Source organism: Typopeltis vanoorti, chromosome 15 (assembly GCF_054136105.1).
Source record: "Typopeltis vanoorti isolate ZY-2024b chromosome 15, IOZ_Tvanoo_1.0, whole genome shotgun sequence".
Classification (NCBI taxonomy): domain Eukaryota; kingdom Metazoa; phylum Arthropoda; class Arachnida; order Uropygi; family Thelyphonidae; genus Typopeltis; species Typopeltis vanoorti.
This window is the reverse complement of record NC_143563.1, coordinates 74,524,530-74,550,923: the sequence shown is the minus strand read 5'-3', so window position 1 is coordinate 74,550,923 and position 26,394 is coordinate 74,524,530. Positions and strand designations below refer to the sequence as shown.

The following is a 26,394-nucleotide window of genomic DNA, read 5'->3' as shown; positions in this document are numbered from 1 at the left end:
GATAACTGCCTCAAACAGTGCATGATGGCAGCAATACTGTTTTAAAGGGTTGAATTATATGATGGTCTCAGAGTACATGATTGTGAACAAATCTCAAGAGTGCCATTGGCTGGTGAGCACGATCAAGAGGTATTAATCTAGGAGGTAGCCCAGTAGAGATTTCAGTCAAAATATGTGGTGATAATGGAAGATCTTAAGTCAGTTAATATCACTACCATAGGATGATGAGTGTTGCAAGCTTTAGGCGCTCGATAAAGCAAGGAATGGATTAAAACCTATCTGAAACAACTATATACCAAGTGCAATTTGAGATTCTGTCAAGAGTAGGAGGTCTGTTCTGGATGAATTTAAGCATGATGTACATCATTTATACCAAAGATGTTGATAAAATGGAGGTTTCTCTTTTTCTTTCTTTTTTTTTGTAGAAATTCTGGCATGATTTGTATATTGTGATTGGTCTGGGTGTTTTGTTGAGATCAGTTTTTGAGAGAGATTTATTTTAGCCACAGTGTTACTATTAATGTTTATACATTGCATTTTAGGTTTTCAGATGAAAGGACAGAGTGAGGACACGTAGTGAGAGGAGATAGATTTTGTACATGTTACCAATACAAAGAGCAACGAGTCTCCTTGTCTACCACAGTAAGAAGACTGGTCATCAATACTATTACCCACATACTCAGGAAGTAAAAATGATGGTGATGAAGTATGTTTGGTATGCCTTTGAAAAGTATCACTCATGCTTCATAAGTAAACGTAATTAAGCTCCCAAGTATGAAAAGAGTTGCAAACCCTTCTGTAAAGATATATAATTCTCTAATGTCTGTGCAGTTAGCCTAGTGGCTTTGTGCTTCACAACCATATGCTTGGGGAAGGAGTGTCCCAGGTTCAATTCCCATTGGTGATGAGGAGCTTAAGGATCTTCCTCAGCCATAGCCAAATTAGCCGGTCTTGGGTGTGGACAGCAAGGTTTTTCTCCCTAGTTTATCTGGGGTTTTCCATCCTGCAAACAGGCCACATGAACACACATGGATACAGTCAGGAATACCTAAGACGATCCCTCCAGCCATAGGTCTGAATTGTCAGCTATGCCCGGATAAAAAATAGGGGGGGAATTGAGGTAGTGCCATACTTCCCCATAAAAGGGACTCACGGCCATTGAATCACCATATGAAATAATAATAATAATTCTCCAATAATGTTTGATGTTGGTTAATATTTGTTTCTCCTTTCAAGTGAAAATGATCAATATCTGTTTGACTTCCACATCTCTATACCACTTTTCTTACATGATTGTGTAGTTGAGGAAGATGCTAGTATAAATATCAGTGAGTACATAATTATTGTATAAGCTTACAAATATGGCAGGGCTTTTTTTTGCAACACGAATGAGTTATAATTTTGTTACAATATCTAGAACAGGTAAGTGACATCAGTTATATCATTTTGTTTCTCTTCTCACATAGCTTAACTAGCAACTGATATCATTACTTATGGTAGAAATTCTTTATTTGTATTGTATTTTTTCTAGCTAAGCTTTGGCATTTTTACTATGATGGAAACTAGTCTGACCGCATTCAACTCTAACTGCTGCCTTGCTTTGATGTTCCTGAGAAGGGCATCTCTTCTTCAAGAAATGACAAAAGTTCTCTCCAGAGAAATCACTTATTTGATTTTTAGATGACATTACAGAACCCATATAATAAAGAAAGATTAATCATATAAAGCTGATGATTTATTTATTAATATATCTTCCACCCAAGAAAGGTTTTTGTAACCTATAGTACAGGAGTCAGCACCTGTGGCTCTTTAACTTTTAACCTACCTATATGACAAGTGAAACTGGCAAATAGTTACTTTTCAGTTTAGTTTGCCTGCACATCACAAGTAAAGCAAGTACTGCAAGGTGTCAAAGGTTAACTGTTGCAGCAGTAGTGAGTATAAAATAGCTCAAACAGGAAGAAAATAATATCCATGTGTATGTAGCATTTGTGATAGATATGTAAATTCATGTTATAAGTCACTTGACTTTTTAAATAAGTGACGTGGTATTATTAACCATCTGAACAATGAAAGTCTCTCAGCATGTTTAAAGATAAAAATTATGGCATATTTGTCTGATGTTGAGAGACCTGTTCAAGAACTTCAGCAGCAAAAGTCACATTAATTCATAGCTAATTGGATATTTGTTAAATATTTTATAAGTATTAATAAATTATAATTCAAATATTTTTTTTAAAAAATAAAACACCTCCCTACTCTATTTCATTTCTTAAAAAACACTCTAAACCCTCCTTCCAAGCTTGACTGAAGTGAAGCTCTGGATTTTTTTTTAAATTCAATTGAAAATGGATCTTCACTCAAAAAAAGGAGGTGGCAGAGATCCCTGTCACAGTATATCTATACCATGAGTGGGCTGATGATTTTTTCTTTTTCTTTTTTTAAATATTAATTTTTCTATGTTTTGTATTTTTTATTTATTTTTTTTACATAATCTAGACACCCTGCTCTGGGATAAAACATAACTTTTTAAGCCATTTCAGGCCTCTAATAAATGGGGAAGTGTTCTCACACTGGGTAATAAAAATTATCTCCCATCTAAAGACAATCACAAACATCCATATCCATGGTGGGATTTGAATCTACTGCCTTTTGGTTGGAGAGCAGATATATGAATCACTCGGTCAACCAAACCAACAAATATTCTTTGACAGCCTTGTTAATTATTCTTTTATATATTTTTTTCTTACAGTCAAATTGTGTAGATGGCTTTCAGTAATTGTGTTGAACGTATTATCAAAATTTAAGAATAAATAATATGTATATTTTTTGAAATTGATATGGATGGTTTCATTGAACTTGAAGAAATGTTTAAGTAATAGTTTAGCATTTCGAATGAAAAAAAAAACCCAGTTCACACTGCAGAGGGAATACATTTCTTTCTTTTTTTCATATCTTTATGAATGTGAAGAAGACTAGAAAATAACCTTCAAAAGATGATAATATTTTAATAGAGATATTAAGAGGCTCTATTTTCTTTTTCAGCTTGACAAGAAAGTAATTGAAGGAATTGCTGTGGATGATCCGAAGGTTGCAAATCTTTCCCTTGTGAAGAGATGCTGCAAAAAAATGAATGAAACATGTGGAACTTGTAAGCACTTTCTGTCTGTATAGTTTAGTTTACCATTTTGATTTTGTTATTCTATCAGTAAGCAAAGACATACAAATATCATTTCAAAAATTCTGCACACTGCTGTACTCCTGGTGTTAAACTAAACATTTATTTAACAAAATACGTTTATAAGCCTCGAATATGATCTCCATTCCATCTTATCACTGACCAATGTTTAGGTACTGTATTTGCCAGCATATAAGACGCACCCCCTTTTTTGTACAAATTTTTTAGATCCTCTTCCTGATTCTACCAACTTCTTATCATTTTTTCAGTTGGGGGGTGGCTCAAAATGCCTCTCTGCAGCCCTGTTTCCATGTTCTTTAGCATACACAATCACACGTAGCTTGTATGCAATACTCTAGCAATGCCAACTTTTTTCAGCCATAATTTGCCAAGAAATTTAGAGAAAATTTAATGGCAGAAATTTATCATCGTTCACGACAACCGCGACAACAATTGGAAAGTTTAAACGAACAGAAACACAGCTGTGATCGTCAATGAAAGCGCATGCACATCCACTGAACTCTATGTAACTGGAATGCTCTCACACACCACGAGGAAGCAAGAAAGAAATCGCGTAACTCGGAACAGAGAAAATTTCCAGAAATGAAAACAATAAAAAACTGAGTATTGGCGTATAAGATGCACCCTGTTTTTCAGACCTATTTTTAAAGAAAAAAGTGCATCTTATAAGCTGGCAAATACAGTAATTCGTGCATGTTTTTTCCTCATGGTACGGATGACTATCCTTTTGTTGATGTGTTTGATAAGATGTCACACTCCAGTGAATCTTTATCAAATGTTTCTGATTGAGTAGTTCTTTCAACTTAAGGGACAGATTGGGGTCTGGGAGGAGGATTATATCAGGACTCTACAGGATGTGAGCAACTACTTACCATCCATACCTTTACAAAAGATCAGATGCTTTATGTGAAACACATAGTCTTGCATCAGTGTGCAAAACGAAGGCTTTGGCCATGAACATTTAAGATCTCAGGCTGAACATTTTCAGGCATAAAATATCTTGCAGAAACTTTTTGTAGTATGCTGCTGTCACAATAGACTTTGCAGGTAGGTACTCTGTCTGTCCTATAACTTCATTCTTGTCATATGCTATCATCATCATTAAGTAAATCTTCAATTATCAATAGTGATTTTATTTATTTATTTTTTTATTTTTGAATTAGAAGAATTTGGATGTTTCCACTGAGATTACTGACTTTTCAATTCTGGTTCAAAATCTCATATCCATGTTTCATTTATGGCAATAATCTTGCTCAACAACTGTTTATGTTTGGTTTTATAATGATGCGAGAGGTCTTTTATAGTCCTCTTGCAAACTGCTTACCTTCTGTCAACTGTTGCAGGACCTGCTCAGCAGCAACTTTTCACTTCTTCCAAATTTCACTTAGAATTCTGAAAACAGATGTGGTTCAGATATTTGCTTTATTTGTGATAAAATCACAAATGAATCTGACAAATGACACACACACACTGATGATAACCATCAGTGTGTGTGTGTGTGTGTGTGTGTGTGTGTGTGTGTGTGTGTGTGTGTGTGTCATCTGTAGCTGTCAATGGCCTGCCAGCATAATCTTGGATAATCTTGTTTGATTTTCATGGTTTGCATAATGGATTACAGCCTCCTCTGTTGCAATCCACTGCATCATCTCTAGAAACTTCACATGAAGCATTGTAAATCTCAGCTTGGTTTTTTAACCAATGAAGGTTTCAATTTTGATGTACAAAAACACTGGTCATTATCTGTGCATTATCTGACCTGAGTCACATTGTTCCTCCATTTTGAAGTTGTATTTCATGGAACAAGAACACCAAAAGGAGAAAATGAGCATAGGTTTTTACTGAGAGCCACTTACAACTGATAATATAAAGGCAGAAGCTATGGCATCATCATACTAGCCATACATGCACAGAACTTTTGAAATGATCATTTCACATTTTATTTCTTTTAAGCAAGATTTCTACATAAAAGTCAGTTTACTGTATTTCACTAAATTTGCAGCACAACACTGACTTTTTTTTTCTTTTTGTTTTGTGAAAAAGAGGATTATGAATATTCTATGAGAGATTGCTATATTGATTGTATGTGCATTGGCTGTGCCAAAGTGTGCTACAAGTAATAATTCAACAGACAATTACTTGTAAAATCAACTGTTTAAGGAGATAACTGAGTGCAATTCTTTAGGAAGAGAGAAAAAAAATAAAGCATTTAAAGAGGGCTTGAGTGCTATAATTTTTAAGAATTTGTCTACTTCTTCTGTGCTGTTCCCAGATATAAGGAATGGCAGTGGATTTTTTTTTACAGTCTAGGTTTTTTGTTTGTCTATGTGGAAAAGGATGTAGAATACTGCTGATTCTGTTAGGGAAAGGGAGTCAGTAGCTCCCTTCCCCCAACAGAATCAGGCATAATTATCCATTATCCCCTCCCCTCCAACAAAATCAGGCACAAAATATCCGCAAGATATTTTGTGCCTGATTCTTAGTATTATGATACTATCAGTTTGTTATTTAAAGGGACTATTACCTACCCAACTGACAATTGAGGTCTATGTGTATTGCATATTGCTAACAAAAGTAAGAACATTACTTAAGATTGAAAGTCATTTAAATCAGTTTCAACATCTCTCTCTGTCCTAATTATCAGTGTCCCAATTAATGACACAAGTCTTCTTCAGCAAAGCAATTACCACCAGACATTATAGCTACTCCCTTGGAATGAATGACACCGTTCACTTATGGATGCAAAGTACAAGGCTATCAGTCACCTCTGTTAGCGGGTAAGAAGTTTCTCCCTGTAATTACTGGAGCTATCAGGGTTCAATTTCTTGTTTTTTTTTAACATATAGGAAAAAGGCATAGTGTATAGTTCAAGAGAAAATTATTTTCTTTTAGCTTTCATATTATGTACAGCAACGAAAATCAATGCAGAAATTTTGGAAAGGTGATGCTTTGAATAGATTATTGAGACCAGAGAGAGTGAAAAGTCATGGAAAACTTTGAAAAAAAACTTTAGAGACTGTTCCATTCCAACCTACCATATGACTAATATTCTCCATTTGGTCACATGGCATGGATATCTGCTAGCCTGATTAGCTCAGTGGTACCTGTTCTTCAATCAACTGGCAGTGGGTTTAGAACTCCACTATTAGCATAGATGTTTATTGAATGTTGTTAGTTGGCATTAATAGCCAGCAACACTAGAATCCAATTTATCACCAAAAAAGAAAATAACTGTCTGTCTTTCATTGCCATTCAACTTATTCATCTAGCCAACTGATCCATACCCTTCTATGTTTGCAAGAAACTACAATGACAGATACATCAATCATCTTTCAGACCACAACCTCCCAACAAAGTGGGGTTAGCTAAAACAGAGCTAGAACCATCTGCTCAGACCATTCTATGGAAATTAACCATCCATTAAAATTATACTAGCTTAGCAAATAACTTCTTAAAGAATCAGCAAAATTCTATATCCTTCCTCCACAAAAATCAGACTGCAAAAAATCCACTGCAGTCTTTTATGTAGGAAAACCTAAATGTAAAAGACTGAACTTGTGCAAAGAAGTTGCACAAGTCCTTAAAAATAATAGCTTTTAAATCTCCTTTAAGCTTTACTAAAAATTAGCTATCCCTATCTCTCACCAAAGATTTACATCCGTTAGATTAAAAATTACAGAGGAATACAGTTGATGTCCCACACAATGAAGATCCTAGAAAGGGTTCTTGATGGTAGATTGAGGGAGGAGGTGGAGATTGCAAAGGAACAATTTGGCTTCATGCCTGGTAGATCAACAACAGATGCTATCTTTGGGTTACGACAGATGATGGAAAAATATCGAGAGAAACAAAGGGAGTTACATCTGGTATTTATTGATCTGGAGAAAGCATACGATAGAGTGCCAAGGCAAGAAGTCTGGAGGTGTCTGAGGGAGAAGAAGGTGCCGGAGAAATATGTCAGGTTGGTGCGGGAAATGTACAGAAATGTGAAGACAAGTGTTCGGACCTGTTTGGGACAGACAGAAAGTTTTCAAGTAACAGTTGGCTTACATCAAGGGTCAGCATTAAGTCCGTTTCTGTTTAATATTGTGATGGAGGTGGTAACAGAGGAGGTGAGAGAAGATGCACCTTGGACAATGTTATATGCAGATGACATCTTGCTGTGTGTAGATTCAAGAGAAGAAGCGGAAACTAAACTGGAAAGATGGAGAAAAGTACTGGAAGAGAGAGGTAAGAGACTGAGCAGAAGTAAGACAGAGTATATGTGTTGCGCAGTGGGCAGTGGCCAGGAGACAGATCTGGAGCTGGAAGGAAATGTCATCAGGAAGGTGAGAGACTTTAGATACTTAGGTTCAACAGTGGAAGAAGATGGAGGAGCTGAGAAGGAAGTGGGATGCAGGATACAAGCGGGTTGGAGGAACTGGAGGGAGATGGCTGGAGTGTTATGCGATAAGAGGGTGCCGATCAATCTGAAAGGCAAAATTTATAGGACAGTAGTGAGGCCAGCTATGACATATGCTATAGAAACTGTGGCCCTGAGGAAAAATAACATCAGCAGGATGGAAGTAGCACAGATGAGAATGCTTAGGTGGATGTGCAGTGTGACCAGAAAGGATCATCTGAGAAATGACTATGTCAGGGGAACAGTGAAAGTTACAAACTTAGGAGCAAAAATACAGGAGGCAAGGTTGAGATGGTTTGGTCATGTGATGAGGAGGGAGGACGAATATGTGGGAAGAAGGGTCATGCGGATGGATGTGCAAGGAAGGTGGAAGCGTGGGCGGCCAAAGAAGAGATGGAGGGAGCTGGTAGAAGAGGACTTGAAGATGAAGAACTTGGATGTGGTGACAGCCCAAGACAGGAAGGTGTGGAGGAGACTCATAACAAACAGTGACCCCACTTAAGCGGGAGAAGCTGTAGAAGAAGAAGAAGAAGATTATCCTAGCATCTATAGTATCTCCTACTCCTGAAAATTGCCATACTTCAACACTTCAATCAAACAGGAAGAACCCAATAGCTGTCTGGATGAACATAAAAATTATATTTAATATCTACACCATAGTCATTCTGGAGTTGCAGATCATGCTGATGACTTGGATCATCATATTTAGTGAGGAAAAAGCTCTTTAACATAGATGCAGATTTAAATATGAGAGCGTTTTTGGAATCTGCCATAGTTCTACATTTCCCGAAAATAAATAACTGGCTGCCTCATATCAATAAAAATCTGGATGCTATATGATATCTATATATATCTATATAGATATCATATCTATATAGATATATATATATATATATATATCAATCCAACAATCAAGATCTTACTCTGTCTGGAGGGAGTCAATTGGGAGTGTAGGATTATGCCATTTAGTAATCAGTCTGCTGTTTGCCTTCCATCTGTGCAACTGCATGGATATGAACTGGGCTCAACAAATATGCTTGTCCACTGGCACGTGACAAGTAGATTTGGCAAGCTGGCAAGTAGCTGCATACTGGACAAAATAATTTTGCAAACAATTTTTTTTTAACTTTAAGAAAACAGAATTTTGCATAATTTGTTGAGCCCTGGACCTGCATATTTCTTATCTTTGTCTACAAAGATGCCTTGATGATCATGGTGAAATACTACTTCAATAATTAAATAAGATTTAGTTTAATTATTTTCTCTAGGTGTTTGGTTCTATGAAATTAAAATCTGAATCATAATCAGCACCTAAGTGTCTCTGCACTGGATTGGGAACTACTTTGAAAATACTTCAACAGGAAGGGCAGTTGTAGACATCATTGTTAGCCTCCATGTTTTGTCCATGCCATGTGGAGTTGCTACAACGATGTGCTGGCTTGCCGAATACCAATAATTCTGCAAACAATGCAGAATTATTGGTATTCGGTGAAGGGATTGCTCAAAAGTCAATGGAAATTTGTCAAAGGGTGTTAAAAAGAGAGCATCCTAAATGAAGTGTAGTATGAGCAATATATTGCTTAAACTGAGTAAAAGAGGTTTCAGATCTGTAGATGATAAGAAGAGTTGTTAAGAGGTTTAAATATGATAATTACAATACCTACAGGCAGGGGGCATGCCAGTAGTGTCCAGTGCCTGTGTGCAAAACTTTAGTTGGTGCCACTACCCCCCCCCCTCCAATAGAAAAATCACTTTAAAAAAAAATGGTTTTTTTAAGTATTTCCTCCCCTTTGGCGCCTTTACTATCCTGGTGCCTGTGTGCATCGCACACATTGCACATATGGCCAGCACGGCACTGCCTACAGGGATAGTAAATCCTTATAGGAAGCACTATACAGACCAGTCTCCTTCTGGTCACTTGCCTCTAAATCCTCTCTTAATGTCTTCAAATTTCCAAGAAACCTGGTGACCAAATCTGTGCACTATAGTTCAGATACAATTTCCTTATCTCTACTTCTCAGAAAGGTCTTCAACATCCAAGTGATTCTTAGAGTTATTTTGCCCACGTCTGCAATAATACCCTCAGAATTCCCTGCCCATCATTACTTTCCAAATCTCTAGCCTCATCAATTTCCTGCAGTCCAGTTCCATCAATGTAATACATAGCTTGGAATCTTTTCATCTCAAAATGCATAACTTCACACTTTACCACATTCAACTAACAACTGTTATATAACAGCTCCATTATCATGATGCTCAGTGAAACATTCATTTTGTTCATTACTCGCTAAACCAACAATTTTAGGAAAGAAGTCCAGGTAAGAATGGAAGAGGTGAATCTTCAGTGACATTATTATTATTAAGGGCAACTCCAAGGAGCTCATAGACTCATCGAGGGAGGCCCTAACATCATGTCAAGAACAACTATTCGACATTCACACAGGATCTATCATACTTCGCCTTGAACTCATTTACAGTCATGGCACCCACAACAGGCTCTGGCAGCTTATTCCACTCATTCACCATTCTCCAAGTAAAAAACCTAGCTCTAACACCCTTGCTAACCAAACTCTTGCCCAGCTTCCATGTATGGCCCCTAGTCCTCCCACCAACAGTCCTCAAAAATATCTTCTGAATTAATCTTATAGAAACCCTTTAGTAATTTGAATGTCTCAATCATATCAACCCTTTTCCACCTATCAACCAATTTCTGCAACCCACAAATCTTCAACCTGTTCTCATAAGGTTCATTCCATAGACCTGCTATCATCTTGGTCGCTCATCTCTGGATCCTCTCCTCCTCCTCCCCATCCAGAAGAAACCCTGGTGCCCATATCTGGGCACAGTAGTCAAGATGGGGTCTTATCAAGGCTCGATACAAAGGAACAATAACCTGTTTGTCTCTGCTTGTTAAAATATTTTTCAGCAACCAAGTGATTTGATGAGCTGATTTAGCCACTTTTGCAATGTGCCCCCAAACTTCAACTCCCTATCCACCAACACTCCCAAATCCCTGGCCTCATCAATCTCCTGGAGTACAGTTCCATCAATGTGATATACTGCTGCTAATCTTTTCACATCAAAATGCAACGTTACATTTTGCCACATTAAATTGACATCCATTCTCCTTAGCCCAGTCCTCCAAACTATCCAAATCATCCTGCAAAATTTTGACATCCTATTGTGCACTCACTATTGTTCTACCCAACTTTGCATCATTAGCAAACAAATGAACAGTTCCTCTCAGATACTTTCCTATATCGTTAATGAAGAAATTGTACATTAGTGGTCTATGAACAGAACCCTGCTGCACGCCACTAGTCACAGGCCTTTGGACTCTACTCCTGAATAAACCACTCTCTGATATCTCTCCATCAACCACCCTCCCATTCATCTCACCAGCCCTATATCCATTCCCATATGCTGCAGTTTACTGATTAGAATTCCATGTGATATCCTGTCAAAGGCCTTAGCAAGGTCCAGTAGAATCACTGTAAACCCATTACTCTTATCCAGTTCAGCCATCACTGTGTTATAATACGTGAGCAAGTTACTGAGGCATGATCTATCCTTCATAAAACCATGCTGTCCCCCATACAGTATCCCATTTTCATCTATCCAATCCAGAATTTTCTACTTGACTATTTTCTCCAAGACCTTGACAACGATTGCTGATATGCTGATCGGTCAGTAATTTACAACAGCGGTTTTGGAACCTCCTTTATGCAGTGGAACTATTTTCCCCTCTTTCCACCCCCTTGGGACTAACCCAGACCCGAGACTCAAATTAAACAAAATGGTCAAGGGTACTAACAATTCTTTAGCCGCTTCACGTACGACACGAGCTGGTATACCATCCAATCCCACAGATGCATTGACATTGAAATTTTGCAATAGACTATTCACCTCCACTTCATTCACCACAATTCCCGTATAAGCTGGTGGTTCTTTCATTCCTGCAATGTCACCACCTGGATGATATACTCTTGCAAAGTGCTCACTCAGTAATTTCACTATATCAACTGATTCGGTTACCTCCCTACCATCAGCATTCTTTAAAATCATTCTGCCGTATATATTTTTTCTTTTACTTGTAACATATCGAAAAAACTGTTTGGGATTCTCTTTAGCCTGCATGGCTAATGTTCTCTGATAATCCACTTTTGCTTTTCTTACCACACTCGTTACCCTTCTGGCCTGTGCTTTATACCATTCATGTGCCTGCCAGTCACCTTTCTCCTTAAATTCCCTCCACAGTTGTGTCTTTTTTTTTTTTGCAGCTCAAGCTTAATTTTATTATTCATCCATTTAACCCCTACTTGATTTATTATTCGGACATCTAGGTATACGGTCAGCTATTGCCTCCTGCAAACACTTCTTAACTGCCTTCCATGCACTATCAACATCCAGCTCTTGCAGTTTTGCATGCCATGGCACTGAACCAATCAAACTTCCTATGCTTGTCATACTTACCAGCCCAATAATTCCACATGTATCCTGTCTTAATTGCAAATTCCACATCTTTAGTCACCTCCCAAGTCAAGACCCTATGATCACTTTCACCAATTGGTTGCAACATGGTCATATTCGTTACAGCCAAATTCTCAGATGCAATTACTTAGTCAAGCACTCTCTGACCCCCAGTATTTTCCATTACATGCTGTCGCAGATAGTTATCCCTTAATAACCGCATAAAATCCAATTCCTTCCTCCCATGCGTCCGCTCCTCCTTCCAATCAATGTTACCATAGTTGAAATCTCCCATAATAATTACCCTCCTTCCACTCTTTTCTTCTACTTGCTTATGCATACTATCTCCATCATCTATTCCATCACCTGGTCTATAGCAGCACCCAATTGTATATTTTGTTCTGCTAGCCTCAATCTCACACCAAATAGCCTCAAATGTGCTCTTTTCTCTATCCTGCAGATCAACTTCTATTCTCCTTGGCTGCAGCTCATCAGCTATCATCAATAACACCCCCCCCCCCCATTTTATTCTCCCTGTCACTCCTGAACACACTATACCCCTCACATTCAATCCCACTAGCTATATCATCTTCTGTCAGCTATGCTTCACTAATGCCAATAACCTGTGGTCTGGAAGTTCCAACCATGGCCAAAAATTCTTCCTTCTTGTTCCTAATCCTTCTGGCATTAGTATACATGAATTGCAGGAGCCCATTTGTCCCATCCCTATTTTGATGCCTTATACTAATTATCCCATTCTGATTTGTGTCCTTCGTACTTACTCAGGCATATTACACACATTCATACACTAAACCGTCTCCCTAAAGTCTTCATATCTATTCCCCCCCCCCCTTAATAACTCTAGTTTCCCTGATTCTGCACATCCAATTCCACTTCATTCAACAACACCTTTTCAAGTCTCCATACACCAAATCCATTCAAATGCAAACCATCCATCTTATATAAATCCTTTCGCCCATTGAACTCACTCCACACTACTCCTCCAGCATAATTTGCGCATAAAGTCATTAGCAATTATGGCCCTCCTATACTCTTCACTGTCATACTGGGGCAACAGACTCACTATCCTAACTCTCTCATTCTTCTCTTTTGCTACCTCAAGTAATTTCTTCAAATCCACTCTCATAAGCATTTTGTCTCCTTTCAAATCATTCGTTCCTGCTACTATTATCAGTTCTTTCACCCTCTGATTTTGCACTCTAATAGACTCGCTTACATCCTTAATGTTAGCACCAGGTTGGTACGATTTTGTCAAACTCTCATCTATCACACTTCTTACTAAAGAATCTCCATACAACACTCGCTCTTTCATTTTGTTTACACTCACGATCATACTCTTATTTTGCTTATCATACTTTTGCCATTTATTAGTTGGTACACTCGGTAAACATTTTTGCCAACGCTCCAGCTGCCGATTCGCCCTATGTATCACTCCGCGCAACTGTGCGATATCACTCATTGCATCTGTCTCATCATTTTTCTTATCCGTTAATCCATTCTGTATTTTTACCTTCATTCTCACTTTCAATGCCACTCTCACAGCTATCTGGTACTACCTTGCAAATATCACTATTCATACCTCTCATATCACTATTTTCTACATTCTGACTTTCAACAACGATATCACTCTCATGACCTGAAACACTTTAAATCCTCACATTCCTTATACTTTCTGCACACATTCACTCCACTATCATTGTTTAACCAGACTCTAACCAAGACTGAATAAACTCCTTTATATTAAAATTTTTGAACAAAGAGCGATCTGGACGCCATTGTATTCCTTCTTATCGGCGTCATGTGTACGCTAATAATCGTATCTATCAAATTACTAATTGAAATAACTCAGAAAACACACAAAAAATCACACAGACATGCTAGGATACGAAAAGTAAACAATACTATGTAAGATTCAAGCAAATTTACCAATTATTACTTAAAATAATACTTATCTTTTCAGGAGTTCTCTACAAACACTACACACCATGTAGCCCTCTAGTGGCCCTCTTCGTAACAAAGTATCGTCTTATAATACTATAAGTTGGTCAGCTAGTTTCTTTATAATTTTCATATTCATTGCACCTTTAAAATATCTCTGAATAATTTTCCTATTGTAATTCAGTTTTAGTGAGATTCTTTTCAAATTTATCTTTTAACCACCCCATCTGGCCATGGTGGATGAAATATATCAACCATCTTAAGCTTTGTATCCATGATATACTTTGAATTCATGTTTCACATGATAGATAAATATGTTATGGCCAGTTAGGTGAGGTGGTTAACACTTCCCTAATTTGAGCTCCAACATTATCCATTATCTTCTTTAAGTTTGGCTTCTTTAATTTTTTTCCAGCTAATAAAAAATTTAGTAAAGCACAAAAATGGTATTATAAAATTACCTATTTATACTAATGCTTTACACGGTAGATTTCTTTAAAGGATATTATTTCAAAGGCAAATGTACGTTACTTCCACATAATATTTCTACAAGTCAACTCTCACAATAGTAAACACTGTCATAATAAATTATCTTACTATAGCAAACTACTAAAAAGTCCTGCAATGTCAAACAATCTGTTTTAACATACTACTTGTATGGTCTTTACAAGTTCTTTATAGTAAGTGTTGACTGTATATGCTTAGGATCATATGTATACAACATATACTGGCCATTTGCTAGCCTAGCTGGCTGAGGGTTCAAATCCCAGCATGGGTATAGACATGTGAATATCATCAGGTAGATGAATTTCATTACCTGGTGTGAGACTGTCACTGCCTGAAGCAATTTGAAGTTCCATGTTTGGTCTTTAAAGCAGGGTTTCTGGATAATGTACAAAATAATTAAAAAATAGAAAATTAATAAAAATAAAGAAAAACATTTTAGCCTACCCACAGTACTAACAAAGTATAGGTTAAAATCTTTTGTGGATGAAAGTTATAAAAATACACAAGCATACATATAGATGATTATATATGTAACATAGAACAGCCATTAATGGAAAAATAATTTTTGTGCACTGCTTTTATGCTAAAATTATTACCATCAATTTGAGATAAAATCAGATGTAGATTTTATCTCAAATATATGTTATATATTTGAAATGCATATCTTTTCTGCATAAAGATCATAATAGTTGCAAACTGAATAATAAAATATTTCAGTATAATTATTCAAATTTTAGTTGTCTTATAAACCAATTTATTTTACTTGTATGAGTGTAGGCAGCATTATACAAAAATACTTTATAAATAAGATTAGATTTATTAACATAATGTGATTATTTGTTATATATTTTGAAATTTTAATATCATTTCTTATATTTAGGTGGCTTCTTGCTGGAGAAACTAAAGATTAGTGATACATGGATAGGAGTTATTATGTTGCTGATTGCAATTATTGTTCTTTGTGTATGTTTAGTTTTAATAGTGAAACTGCTACATTCCATGCTAAAAGGTCGCATTGCCCATGTTATCAAAAAGATTGTAAATGCTGAACCAACATTTCCTTTCAATTATTTCATTGGTTACTTTGCTATTTTAGTTGGATGTGGTATGACTATCCTGGTACAGAGCAGTTCTGTTTTCACTTCTGCTCTTACACCATTAGCTGGGCTGGGAGTTATAACTATAGAGAGAATTTATCCTTTGACTCTTGGTGCAAATATTGGCACAACAACAACAGGAATTCTTGCAGCTATGGCTACAGAAGGTGATTATTTTCTCAAAAGTTTACAGTTAGCTTTTTGTCATCTCTTCTTTAATATAACAGGAATATTGCTTTTTTATCCAGTTCCATTTTTAAGATTACCAATTCCTCTAGCTAAACTTCTTGGAAATACAACAGCTGACTATCGTTGGTTCTCTATATTATATATGGTGTTAGTATTTCTTGTGATACCCTGTGCTGTCTTTGGCTTATCTTTGGCAGGGAGAGTAGTTTTCATGGCTGTTGGCATCCCAATATTGATTTTTACTTGTGTTGTTGTGCTAATTAATATTTTACAGTATCAATGCCCTAAATTTCTGCCACCATTTTTACGGGACTGGGAATGGCTACCAGTGTATTTGCACTCCCTAGCACCAATAGATCGTCAAATTTCAAGAGTTTTTAGCATATGCAAGTGCTGTAAAAAATGCACATCACATGAAGAGGATGACAATCTTCCAAAAAGAGAAAGAATACATAACTCAAGTACCTGTGAAACTGTTATAGCATCAGATTGAACTTGTATCCAGATGAGGACCTTCAATACTATATTAACAGATTTAGGAAAGGCCATTTGTGATTATGAAGTGGACACAAAAATACCAGGATTCAAGAAAATTCCCAAATACTGATGTGATCAAAATATGATGACAACTATAGAATAGTGAGGATTGCAGATTTTGTACACCTTGCAAGAAATTTCAAATCTGATAACATCTTAATCAAGAGAGAATATATTTACACAATCCAGATTTGGATTTACTCATAAAGGTTTAATAAATGTACTAATGCATAAACATTTTTTATTTCTGATTTTGAAATAAATGCATCACTCAAGCTTGGTAATGAGGCCAAACACTTTTTTTGTAGTACAATCTTTATTTACTGATAAATATCACAATATTATTTCAGAAATGACTAAAGAAGGTAACGACTAAATGACTAAAAATATGGCCTCTCTCTCCCTAACGAGTATTCATTAAATCAGTTATGTCAATAATAATATACTTAACATAAATTACTTTAAATATTACTTCAAATAACTGATATACTACATGCATGACAAACGATAACTAACACTGGGTTTAATAGGTCATGATAATATACATAGTTAAACCAACTCGTTTCACCATATATGCTAGTGGTTTCTTCTGAGTTAGGAAGAACAAAAAAAAATACAATAAGCAACAAACATGAATCGTTATATAACTAAAACTAAACATGTAGGAACTGTTACCTTGCCAGCTTCCACACTCCATGTTTTGTTTTGTTTTTCTACTTTTGTGTAACAGTTCCTATGTTTGCACTCCCTAGTACCATTAGATCATAAAATTTCAAGAGTTTTCAGCATATTATTATTATTATTATCACCCTAAGACCTCATGGAGTCAAAGACTCATCTGGGAGGTCCTTTTATCACACATACACATCTCATCATACCATGTCTTAAACATACTCAAACTCCCTGCAGACATCACACTCTCAGGCAAGGCATTCCGATTATTCACAACTCTGCACGAAAAAAAACCTGCCTCTCACTCCTCTACTCACACCCTCTTTATACAGTTTCAAGGGATGACCTCCGGTTCTCCCCTGATCTCCCACTATTCTCTGTAGAACTTCTCCACCACTGATCTTATAACAACCCCTTACCAACTTGTAGGTCTCTATCATATCTCCCCTCTTCCTCCTCTCCACCAGACACTGCAAATTACATCTTCTCAATCTATGCAAGTGCTGTAAAAAATGTACGTCACATGAAGAGGATGACAATCTTCCAAAAAGAGAGAGAATACATAACTCAAGTAAAACACTCCATCTTTTTTTTTTTTTTTTTTTTTTTACTTTTGTGTAATGGTTCTTCCATGTTCGGTTTTAGTTATGTAATGGTTCATGTTTGCTGCTTATGGTATTTTTTTTTTTTTGTTCTTCCTAACCCACTAGCATATATAGTGAAATCAGTTGGTTTAACTATCTATCATGACCTATTAAACCCAGTGTCAGTTATCATTTGTCACATTCCGTTTTTGTTCGAAAAATCTACATGTTCATCATATTACAAGTATATAAGTTAGTAATCAAAATGTTTCATTGCTTCTTTCAAACCTTAGGTGTTATATTGTAATAACTAAACATAATGACTATAATGTTGAAATTCCTTACAGCATATAATATTATATTTTTTTTGCATAGTTTTATATTCCGAAGTTTTTATCCATAATTTTATATTCCAAAGCTAAGATTTTTAATGTACATAACTAACAGTTTGCTTCTTGATAAACAAAATGTTATTTATAAGAGGAATACTTAATGAAAGCATGACTACATATTGTTTCACTGGCATGAAAATTAATAATATTAGTGAAGCTGGCAGGGATGCTAAAAAAGTAAGGCGAAAGAAATTACTGTTTTAGCTGGTACTAATGACTTGAATGCATATTGTATGAGAGAAGATAAGAAAGAGTTATTGAGGGGGGGGGGGGCAAGAGGGTGAAGATTATAAATCTGCTGCCAATAATGTGATAGAGGTGAGATGAGGAGGAGGACAAAAATAGCAAATGAATCAATGGGTAGGTTCTGCAGAAGGAATAGTGTGGAGCTTGTAGACCGTATGGACTGAATGGATGGAAGGACTTATATAATGCTGTTAGACTGCATTGAAATGGATTTGGAGTTAAGTGTCTAGAGAAAGCTTTGTTCATTGAGAGTGTGGAAGTGCAAAATCAGAAAAAACTAAAGCTATTAAGGTAGATGCAGGTGAGTGTGTGGACAGGCCTCCATGAGGCAAGTGAGTTCGAGAATACCAAACACTTTGGAATTTAGTCTTTCAAGTGAAAAAATCGAATGGAGTAGTCAATACAAGGTGGTCGGGAACCCTAGGGAATGCAACAATTTATGCATACTAATGTTAGAAATATCAAGAATAAGAGGAAGGACATTTTGGCTAGAGGAAATCTCAGTGTTCTTTTGCTATGTGACAGATAAATGGAAGAAATGACTGTGGAAGGATAACCTTAACAAGTGCTGATGGTAGCAGGTGACAGCAGTTGAAAGGTGATTAGCAAGCTCACAAGTAGTACAGGGCACAGGCAAGAAAAGTGACTAGCATGGTAAGGAAGGCAAAATCACATTATGAGAAGAAATTAGCCAAACAGGCTAGAGGAAATCTCAGCATTCTTTTGCTATGTGGCAGGTAAAAGGAAGAAATTATATGGAAAGATAACCTTAATTAGTGAGGTGACAGAAGCAGATAACATTGCTGAATAGTAGAGTGACCACTTTGCAAGGGTCTATTATCCGAGTGAGGATATTGCTGTAACAGATTTGATAGGGCGTGATGTGAGAATAGAGGCTGATTATTTGGAAATACTAATTATTTCCAAATAATGTAATTTGTTCTCAAAATACTGGTACTTTTAAAGATTATCCTCATCCTTTACTTTTCACAATGGAAAGTAAGAGATGAGGAATCATCATCAGTTTTGAGTTTTTTTTTTTTCATTTTTACATAGTCTGAAAACCCTACTTGAGAGACCAAACAAAGAACTTTTTTAAGCCACTTCTGGCCTCCAATAGCAGGGAGGTGGTCTCTCACTGGGCAATTAAGTTCATATCCCATCTAAATACAATTACAAAATCCATGGCCATGACAGGATTCAAACCCATAATCTGATGGCTGGAGAGCAGATATGCTTACTACTTAGCCAACCAAGCTGGCAAGACTATTAATACTAGTCCATATGAAATAAGCTTGGAACTAGAAGTTTGTAATTACTGTTCTTAGAAGTAGGTATATGAAATTACGACTAAAGCAATAAGGCTATGATGGCAGTATATTATGTCTGTGAACCATGCAATAAAGAGATTTATCTCATGGTACACAGAATAATACACTGACCTGTTGGCCTTAGCTACTTCAGCCATTATCCTATATAATGATGTCTAGTAATTGTGTGTTCATCTGGCTATTTGCCTGTTTTGAGAGATAAAAAAAAAAACCTGCACCTACATATGAAACCAACTAACTCACTTTCAGCTTAAAAGTTCTTATAAAGGTTCTTTTGTGTCTGAGACCAAATTTGAGTCCAGATCTTGAGTCAATATCTTTTTAACCAAAGAGCATTGTTGATACTGACCAAGCTATGAAGGCTCCTTTCTTAGAAATGATTAATCTATTGCTTTTGTATCTGTTAGTTCTTAAAATGCTGAACTCAACAATTGCTATATGAAATAGACAATTGTTAGTGTTATACTTTTGCCTCTTGTGTCTTTTTCTTGCTGAAACAAATGACAAAGAATTTTCAGAACTATTTGTATTGTTTGTTTATGTTTATTGACAGGTGAACATCAACTTGACTGTTGATGTTCACCTGTCAGGTTTTACACAAATAGCAATATCATGATAATTAAAAATAAAATAGGTCACAAAATGATTAAATATTAAATGAGGTAAAACAATCATATATTGGAAATTTTAAAACTGCAAAAACAGTCAGAATATTGTAATGAAATAAAATTAAAAAAGATCAATTAAGTATTTCTATAACCATATTGTTATTATATATATATATATATATATACTGTGTGTGCATATATATTATTATACACATAACTGTGTTGTGTTGAATTGCTGATTCTTTCAGAAATATGATAAGTAATATTTTACACAAACTTTTAATACATATTTTTGTACTTAAATTTTCCAATAAAATTTAATTTAACACTTTTTATGTAATGATATTCATTCATTCTGGTACAATTTGTTGAAGCTGCATTTTGAGGGACAACAATAAAATATCATGTAAGCTGTCCTTGCAAGTTCTGGTTTATCAATTTTAAATGCAACTGTTGAATGTTTCATTCTTAATGATCTTACCATATATGGTTTCCTAAGATTTTTTCCTTACCTCTTCCAAAATTTGAACTACATATTTGAGAACTGACATTAACATTATACAAGGCACATTCAATGCTAAACTGACTTTAGTATTCAAATCTTCAGAATGTTTAACTGAATATCCAGAATAAGAAGCTCTCTTTTTTTTCTCACCAGATAAGAAAAAACATGCTTTTCTCAGATATGGCTAAAATCTGAATAAATTGTGAGATCCATAGAGAGGGAGAGATCAGCATATCTAAGTATTATGGATATTTACTACTTGAGTCATTCTACTATTCTTGATGTAATGATTTTGTGCAATGATACTTTGGCTACTACCTATCTTTATAACAATTTGTTAGTTACAAATATAGACAGAAAGTGACGAACTCCAACTCACATTTTTTAACTCATTCTTGATTCTTCAATAACTTGCACACATTTCTATAGCATTTTATGAAAGATAGAATGAGATCCTGCAGGATATTTACATAATAAAACCAATACCTTAATTAAAAACATGAAATGGTCTGGGAAAAAAAAAAAAAGCTTGAATCTAGACATCCTCTTGTTCCAAAAATATAAAGGGTTCTAAACTGCATAAACAAGACTTACCATTAAGACCAATTGTTGATACAAGATACTCTCCAACTTCTTTATTGTCTAAGCATCTAGCAAACCTACTGAAACCTTACATCAGACAAACATCCTCTTATGTAAAAAACACCATACACTTCAAAGAAAATATCAAAGACATCAAATTGACTCCTACTGATATACTTGCAAGCCTGGACATAGTAAATCTTTTTACTAACATTCCAAGAATAGAAACCATATAATTACTTCAAGATATCTGCCTACCAGATACAGTGGACCTCTTTAAACACTGTATCAACAGTACTTTTTTCAAATTTGAAGAGGATTTTTTTGAACAGAAAGAAGGACTAGCAATGGACTCTCTCTCTCCTTTCTGCTTTGTTAAGCCGATCTATTTATGGACTGGTTTAAAAAAATAGCCCTCCAACATCAAGGAACACAACCAAAAATTTTGCAAAGATATGTTGACAAATAGGCCCAGTACTATTACGCAATTAGAAGATTTCATCATCCTTGGATTAAATTCGCAGTTAAATTAGAAAGACATGTTTTTACCATTTTTGGATACACTAGTTGAAATATCAGAACAAAACAACACACTCAATTTCTCAGTCTACAGGAAACTAACACAAGATGTTACCTACACACAAATAGATGCACAAATACTTGTAGTTTTTTCACATTTTTATCAAAAAGTATCTCTCTAATTGCTAAGAATAGGTAACACTACCTTCTTCAATGTTTTTATCAGTCATTAATGTCAATGTCACACAACTGTTTGTGTGACATCTATGTCTAAGTTCTAGATGAATTTTTGTGTCTGCTACATCTTCAGCCTACAAATGAATCAATTTAGATGGAACCCTTATTGGAAGCCTGAAGTGGCTTGAAAAAAAGTTCCATGTTTGATCTCTAGAGCAGGGTTTCTAGACTATGTAAAAAAATAAATGAAAAATACAAATATATATATATATAAATTGATAAAAATAGAAAAAAAAATCCTTAGCCCACATATGGCTCTCAAAATGTACCATAGGTTTACAAAATAACCTTTTGTGGGTGGGAGCAACATAAAAACATAATGTTCTTTTTTAGTACATACTGGCGAAACAAGCTTAAGTAACCATAAGACAAGTGATTAGTCAAGATTAAATACTTCACTTAAATAACATAAAATTTCAGGTTTGTGGTTGTATGTGTGTTTAGCTGTGCTTCATTAATTTTTATATTAAAAAAAAATTAATAAAATGTTATAGATACTTTCTGAGGTTTATGTGGCTAGTTTCAAAATAGACTTAACTTCTGAGTTATAAAGCTATATCTGTTGGCATTTTTTTAACATGAATCCTACTCATGATAGGCTATAAATCTATTGTATGTTTAATATATCAGAGCTGGACCAAGAGTTGGATAATTCCAAGAGAGAAGTAGCAAATTACAGACCAATTAGTATTTCTGGAGTGGTGGTTAAGTATTGGAAAAATTGGTTAAAAGTAAAACTCAAGAATAAGTGGATATGAATATGATACTTTATAGGGAGGGTAGCATGGCTTTGTAAAAGGGAGGTGCTGCGTCAGTAATTTATTCACATTTTATAATAAGGTGACAGCAGAACTGGATAAAGGAAATGACAATACTATGATACTGCTACACTTTACAAAGGCATCTGACAGAAACCTGCATGGAAAATTATTACATAAGCTGGAGCAAATGGAAATGAATAAGAGGTTGGTGACAGGCATAGGAGGATGGCTGATAAACAGACATCAGAGGATGGTGTATAGAGGAGTGAAATCAAGGTGTATGAGGGTGACTACTGGAGTGCCCCGGGGCTCTGTACTAGGACCACTTACTCTTTAATTTGTACATTAATGAGAAGATTTGAGGGGGGCATTCAGCTGTTTGTCAACGATGCAAAACTATGGCGGGCAATAGTTGATATTGACAAAGATTTGAATGGGGATATTCAGTTGTTTGCAGATGATGCAAAGTTGGGATGAACTATGAAGAGTAGAGAAGATGTTGTGGCTTACAAGAAGACTTGAAAAATTGAGTGAATGGGCATGGGGATGCAAGTTCAATGATGCAAAATGTAAGGTTTTAATTGGGAAACAAAGATGGGATGCAGAATTTATGCTTGGTGGGGATATTATTATCATCATCATCATCCAGGCCGCCATGGAGTCAAAAGACTCATCGTGGGAGGTCGTACTTAAGAAACACAAAGTTTATCATACCACTCCTTGACTCATTGGCCGTTCTTGCTCTAACCACTCTCTCAGGCAATGATTACCACGGTTCAACCACCCTCTATACAAAGAAACCACTTCTCACCCTCTTGCTAAAAGCTTCCTTTTGTAACTTCCAGGGATGGTCCCTTGTCATCGCTCCTTCTGGCCATTTTTCTTCACATTTCTCAAGTATGCTAGAATAAATCTTACTTGGAACACTTAGAACAGAAATATCTTTGTAATTCTCACATTCAGTTTTATTTCCCTTCTTACAGATGAGAATTATAAGAGCTCTACTATAGCCATCTGGAATTCAACCTTCTGACCACACTCTGAATCATGCAGTGTAGATGCTGCAAAACTTTTCCTGGTTGAATATCATTTTCTCTAATTGCTATTCAGCGTTTCAAGATTTTGATGCCTTTTTTTCTATCTCAAGTATTGATATGTACTCCTGTTTGCATTCCTCTTGAAAATTTTGGTTGAATATCACTACTCTTAACTGCTTTTCCACATTAGGTTTTTGGTGGAAAAACCTAATGTGGAAATAAACCTTTTCCCACTTCAAATATTAACATATTATTATTATTATTACCCCAAGACCCCGTGAAGTCAAAGACTCATCTAGGAGGTCCTTTTATCATACACACAGCTCATCATACTGTGCTTTAAACACACTGAAATTCTCTGCAGACACCACACTCTTTGGCAAGGCATTCCAATCATTCACAACTCTGCATGAAAAAAAACTGCTTCTTTTTTTTGTTCCATTGTATAAGGCTTGACTAGGCCATACATGTACTACTATGTGTGGCCTAATTTGTTCACCACAAATTTGTTCACCTGGTTTTCAAAAGGACAAAGATATGCTGGAAAGGGTCCAGAGGCAACTGACTAAGGTAGCTTCTGATCAGTGGAATGTCGAATATAAGAAAAGGTTGTGAAGATACAACTTACAGAGTCTAGTGGATAAGAGGAAGAGGGATATGATAAGGGGAAGAGGAATAAGAGGAAGAGGGATATGATAAGGGGAAGAGGAATAAGAGGAAGAGGGATATGATAGAGACCTACAAGTTAATAAGGGATTGGGTTGTTATAGGATCAATGTTGAAGAGGTTTTACAGAAAATAGTGTGGTCATCCCTTTAAACTGTATAAGGAGGGTTTGAGTAGGGGGAGTAAGAAGCAAGTTTTTTGCATACGAGTTGTGAATGATTAGAATGCCCTGCCTGAGAGTGTGGTGTCTGCAGAGAATTTTTGTTTAAGGTACATATGATGAGCAGTGTGTATGACAAAAGGATTTCCTAGATGAGTCTTTGACTCCATGGGGTCTTGAGATAATAATAAAGGTGATATAAATATCTTGCAGGATGACTTAAACTGGCACTGTGGACAAAGGTTGTCAATTTAATGTTGTAAAATGCAAGAAATTATAATATGAAATACAGGAAATTGATGAGGCTAGGGATTTGTGGGGGGGCAGGAACGGACAGAGATTTGAAATTCAGAGAACATACTGCAAGAGTTCAGAGGATTGAGTATTGAATAACACATTAACAAGGAAAGATAGGGAGGTGATTATCTCTCTTTATAAGGCTATGGCTTGGATAAATTTAGACTACTATGCACAGATTTGGTCACCTGCATTCTAGAGTACTGGAGATGGCGAGGATTTAGAGATGAGTGACCAAGGTTGTGATGGGCCTGTGGAATGTTCCCTATCAGAATAGACTGAAGGTGTGTGAGTTGCAGAGTTCAGCTGACAGGCAGAGGAGAGGATGATAGAAACTTATAAGTTACTAAAGGGATTTTATAAGATTGACACAAAAGAAATTTTTCAATACATGGGAAGTAGGGGGAAAACAAGGGGATCACACTTGGAAACTGTCTAAGAGTGCGAGCACCCAAACAGGAAATATGTTTAATGGGACATATGATAGATATTCTGTTAATGGAGAGTGTGGGTTTCCTGTGATGAGTTTTTTGACTCCATGGAGTACCTATATAAATAATAACAATAATAATTTGTGAACCATGCCCTAGAGATCAAACATGGTAATTTTTAAGCTAGCTCCAAAGCATGGAGTTGGTCTCAAACTGGGCAATAAAAACTGAAACCTGTTTACCACCTAAAGACATTCAGAAAGACCCCATGCGACAGCAGTGGAACTCAAGTTCACAGCTTCTATTCTACACTTGCTCACAGCTCTTAGATGGAGAGCAGAAATGCTATTCACTCAGCCAAACAGGCCAGCCATATGAAATGGTCTTATCTTTTTAAAATGCTGCACCTAACATTTTACTTGAACATCATTTTAAACATATTTCTTGAATGACACTGAGACAAAATGTAAGCAAACAAGCCAAGAAACATTGCCTTATACCTAAAAGATAGTTCAAAAACGTTCATTCACAAAATTCTACATATATTTTTTATGGTTATCACACATGCATGAAACATGGTTCAATTCCTGATTTCCTATACGTGCTCACTTCTTATGCATTTCCTAAAATAAGTACACTAGCATCACTAATGGCAAGAAACTTGTTAACATTGAATTTGAAGAACAGAAGGTTGTCTTTTTAAGCAAAACATAAGAAGGGAGATTATTCAAAAGACATATGTAGAACAAAGAGGAAGAAAAAACTGTTGTGTGAATTTGGAATTGAAAGGTGAATTGACATTATTTTTGACGGTATGAACTCATATTAGGCTAAAATAAACAAACAAAATTTATCAAGTCTTTATCTTTATTATTTTATTTATTAAGTTTTTATTGTGTTTTCCTTTAGAAAATTAGTGGTTGCAGTACACTAAAATCTATACGGGTATAGATTTTAGTGTTTTATAGTGTATTTAGTATTTTATCATATATTTTTATTAAAATATTTT

The 26,394-nt window shown here is 35.7% G+C and overlaps 2 protein-coding genes across 2 annotated transcripts in view; one reads left to right on the top strand and one right to left on the bottom strand.

Annotated features, from left to right (window-relative positions):
• LOC150098897 (sodium-dependent phosphate transport protein 2B-like) overlaps positions 1–16,313 on the top strand; it is a 70,092-nt gene extending 53,779 nt beyond the window's left edge. The window contains exons 6-7 of the mRNA XM_090405771.1: positions 3,046–3,151; positions 15,415–16,313. Of these exons, the coding sequence (XP_090261897.1) occupies positions 3,046–3,151; positions 15,415–16,313 (1,005 nt within the window). The remainder of the gene's footprint in view (positions 1–3,045; positions 3,152–15,414) is intronic.
• Positions 2,984–26,394, bottom strand: part of LOC150098896 (protein FMC1 homolog) — a 51,340-nt gene continuing 27,929 nt past the window's right edge. The window contains exon 4 of the mRNA XM_090404757.1: positions 2,984–3,119. The gene's annotated coding sequence lies outside the window, so the exon portion shown is untranslated. The remainder of the gene's footprint in view (positions 3,120–26,394) is intronic.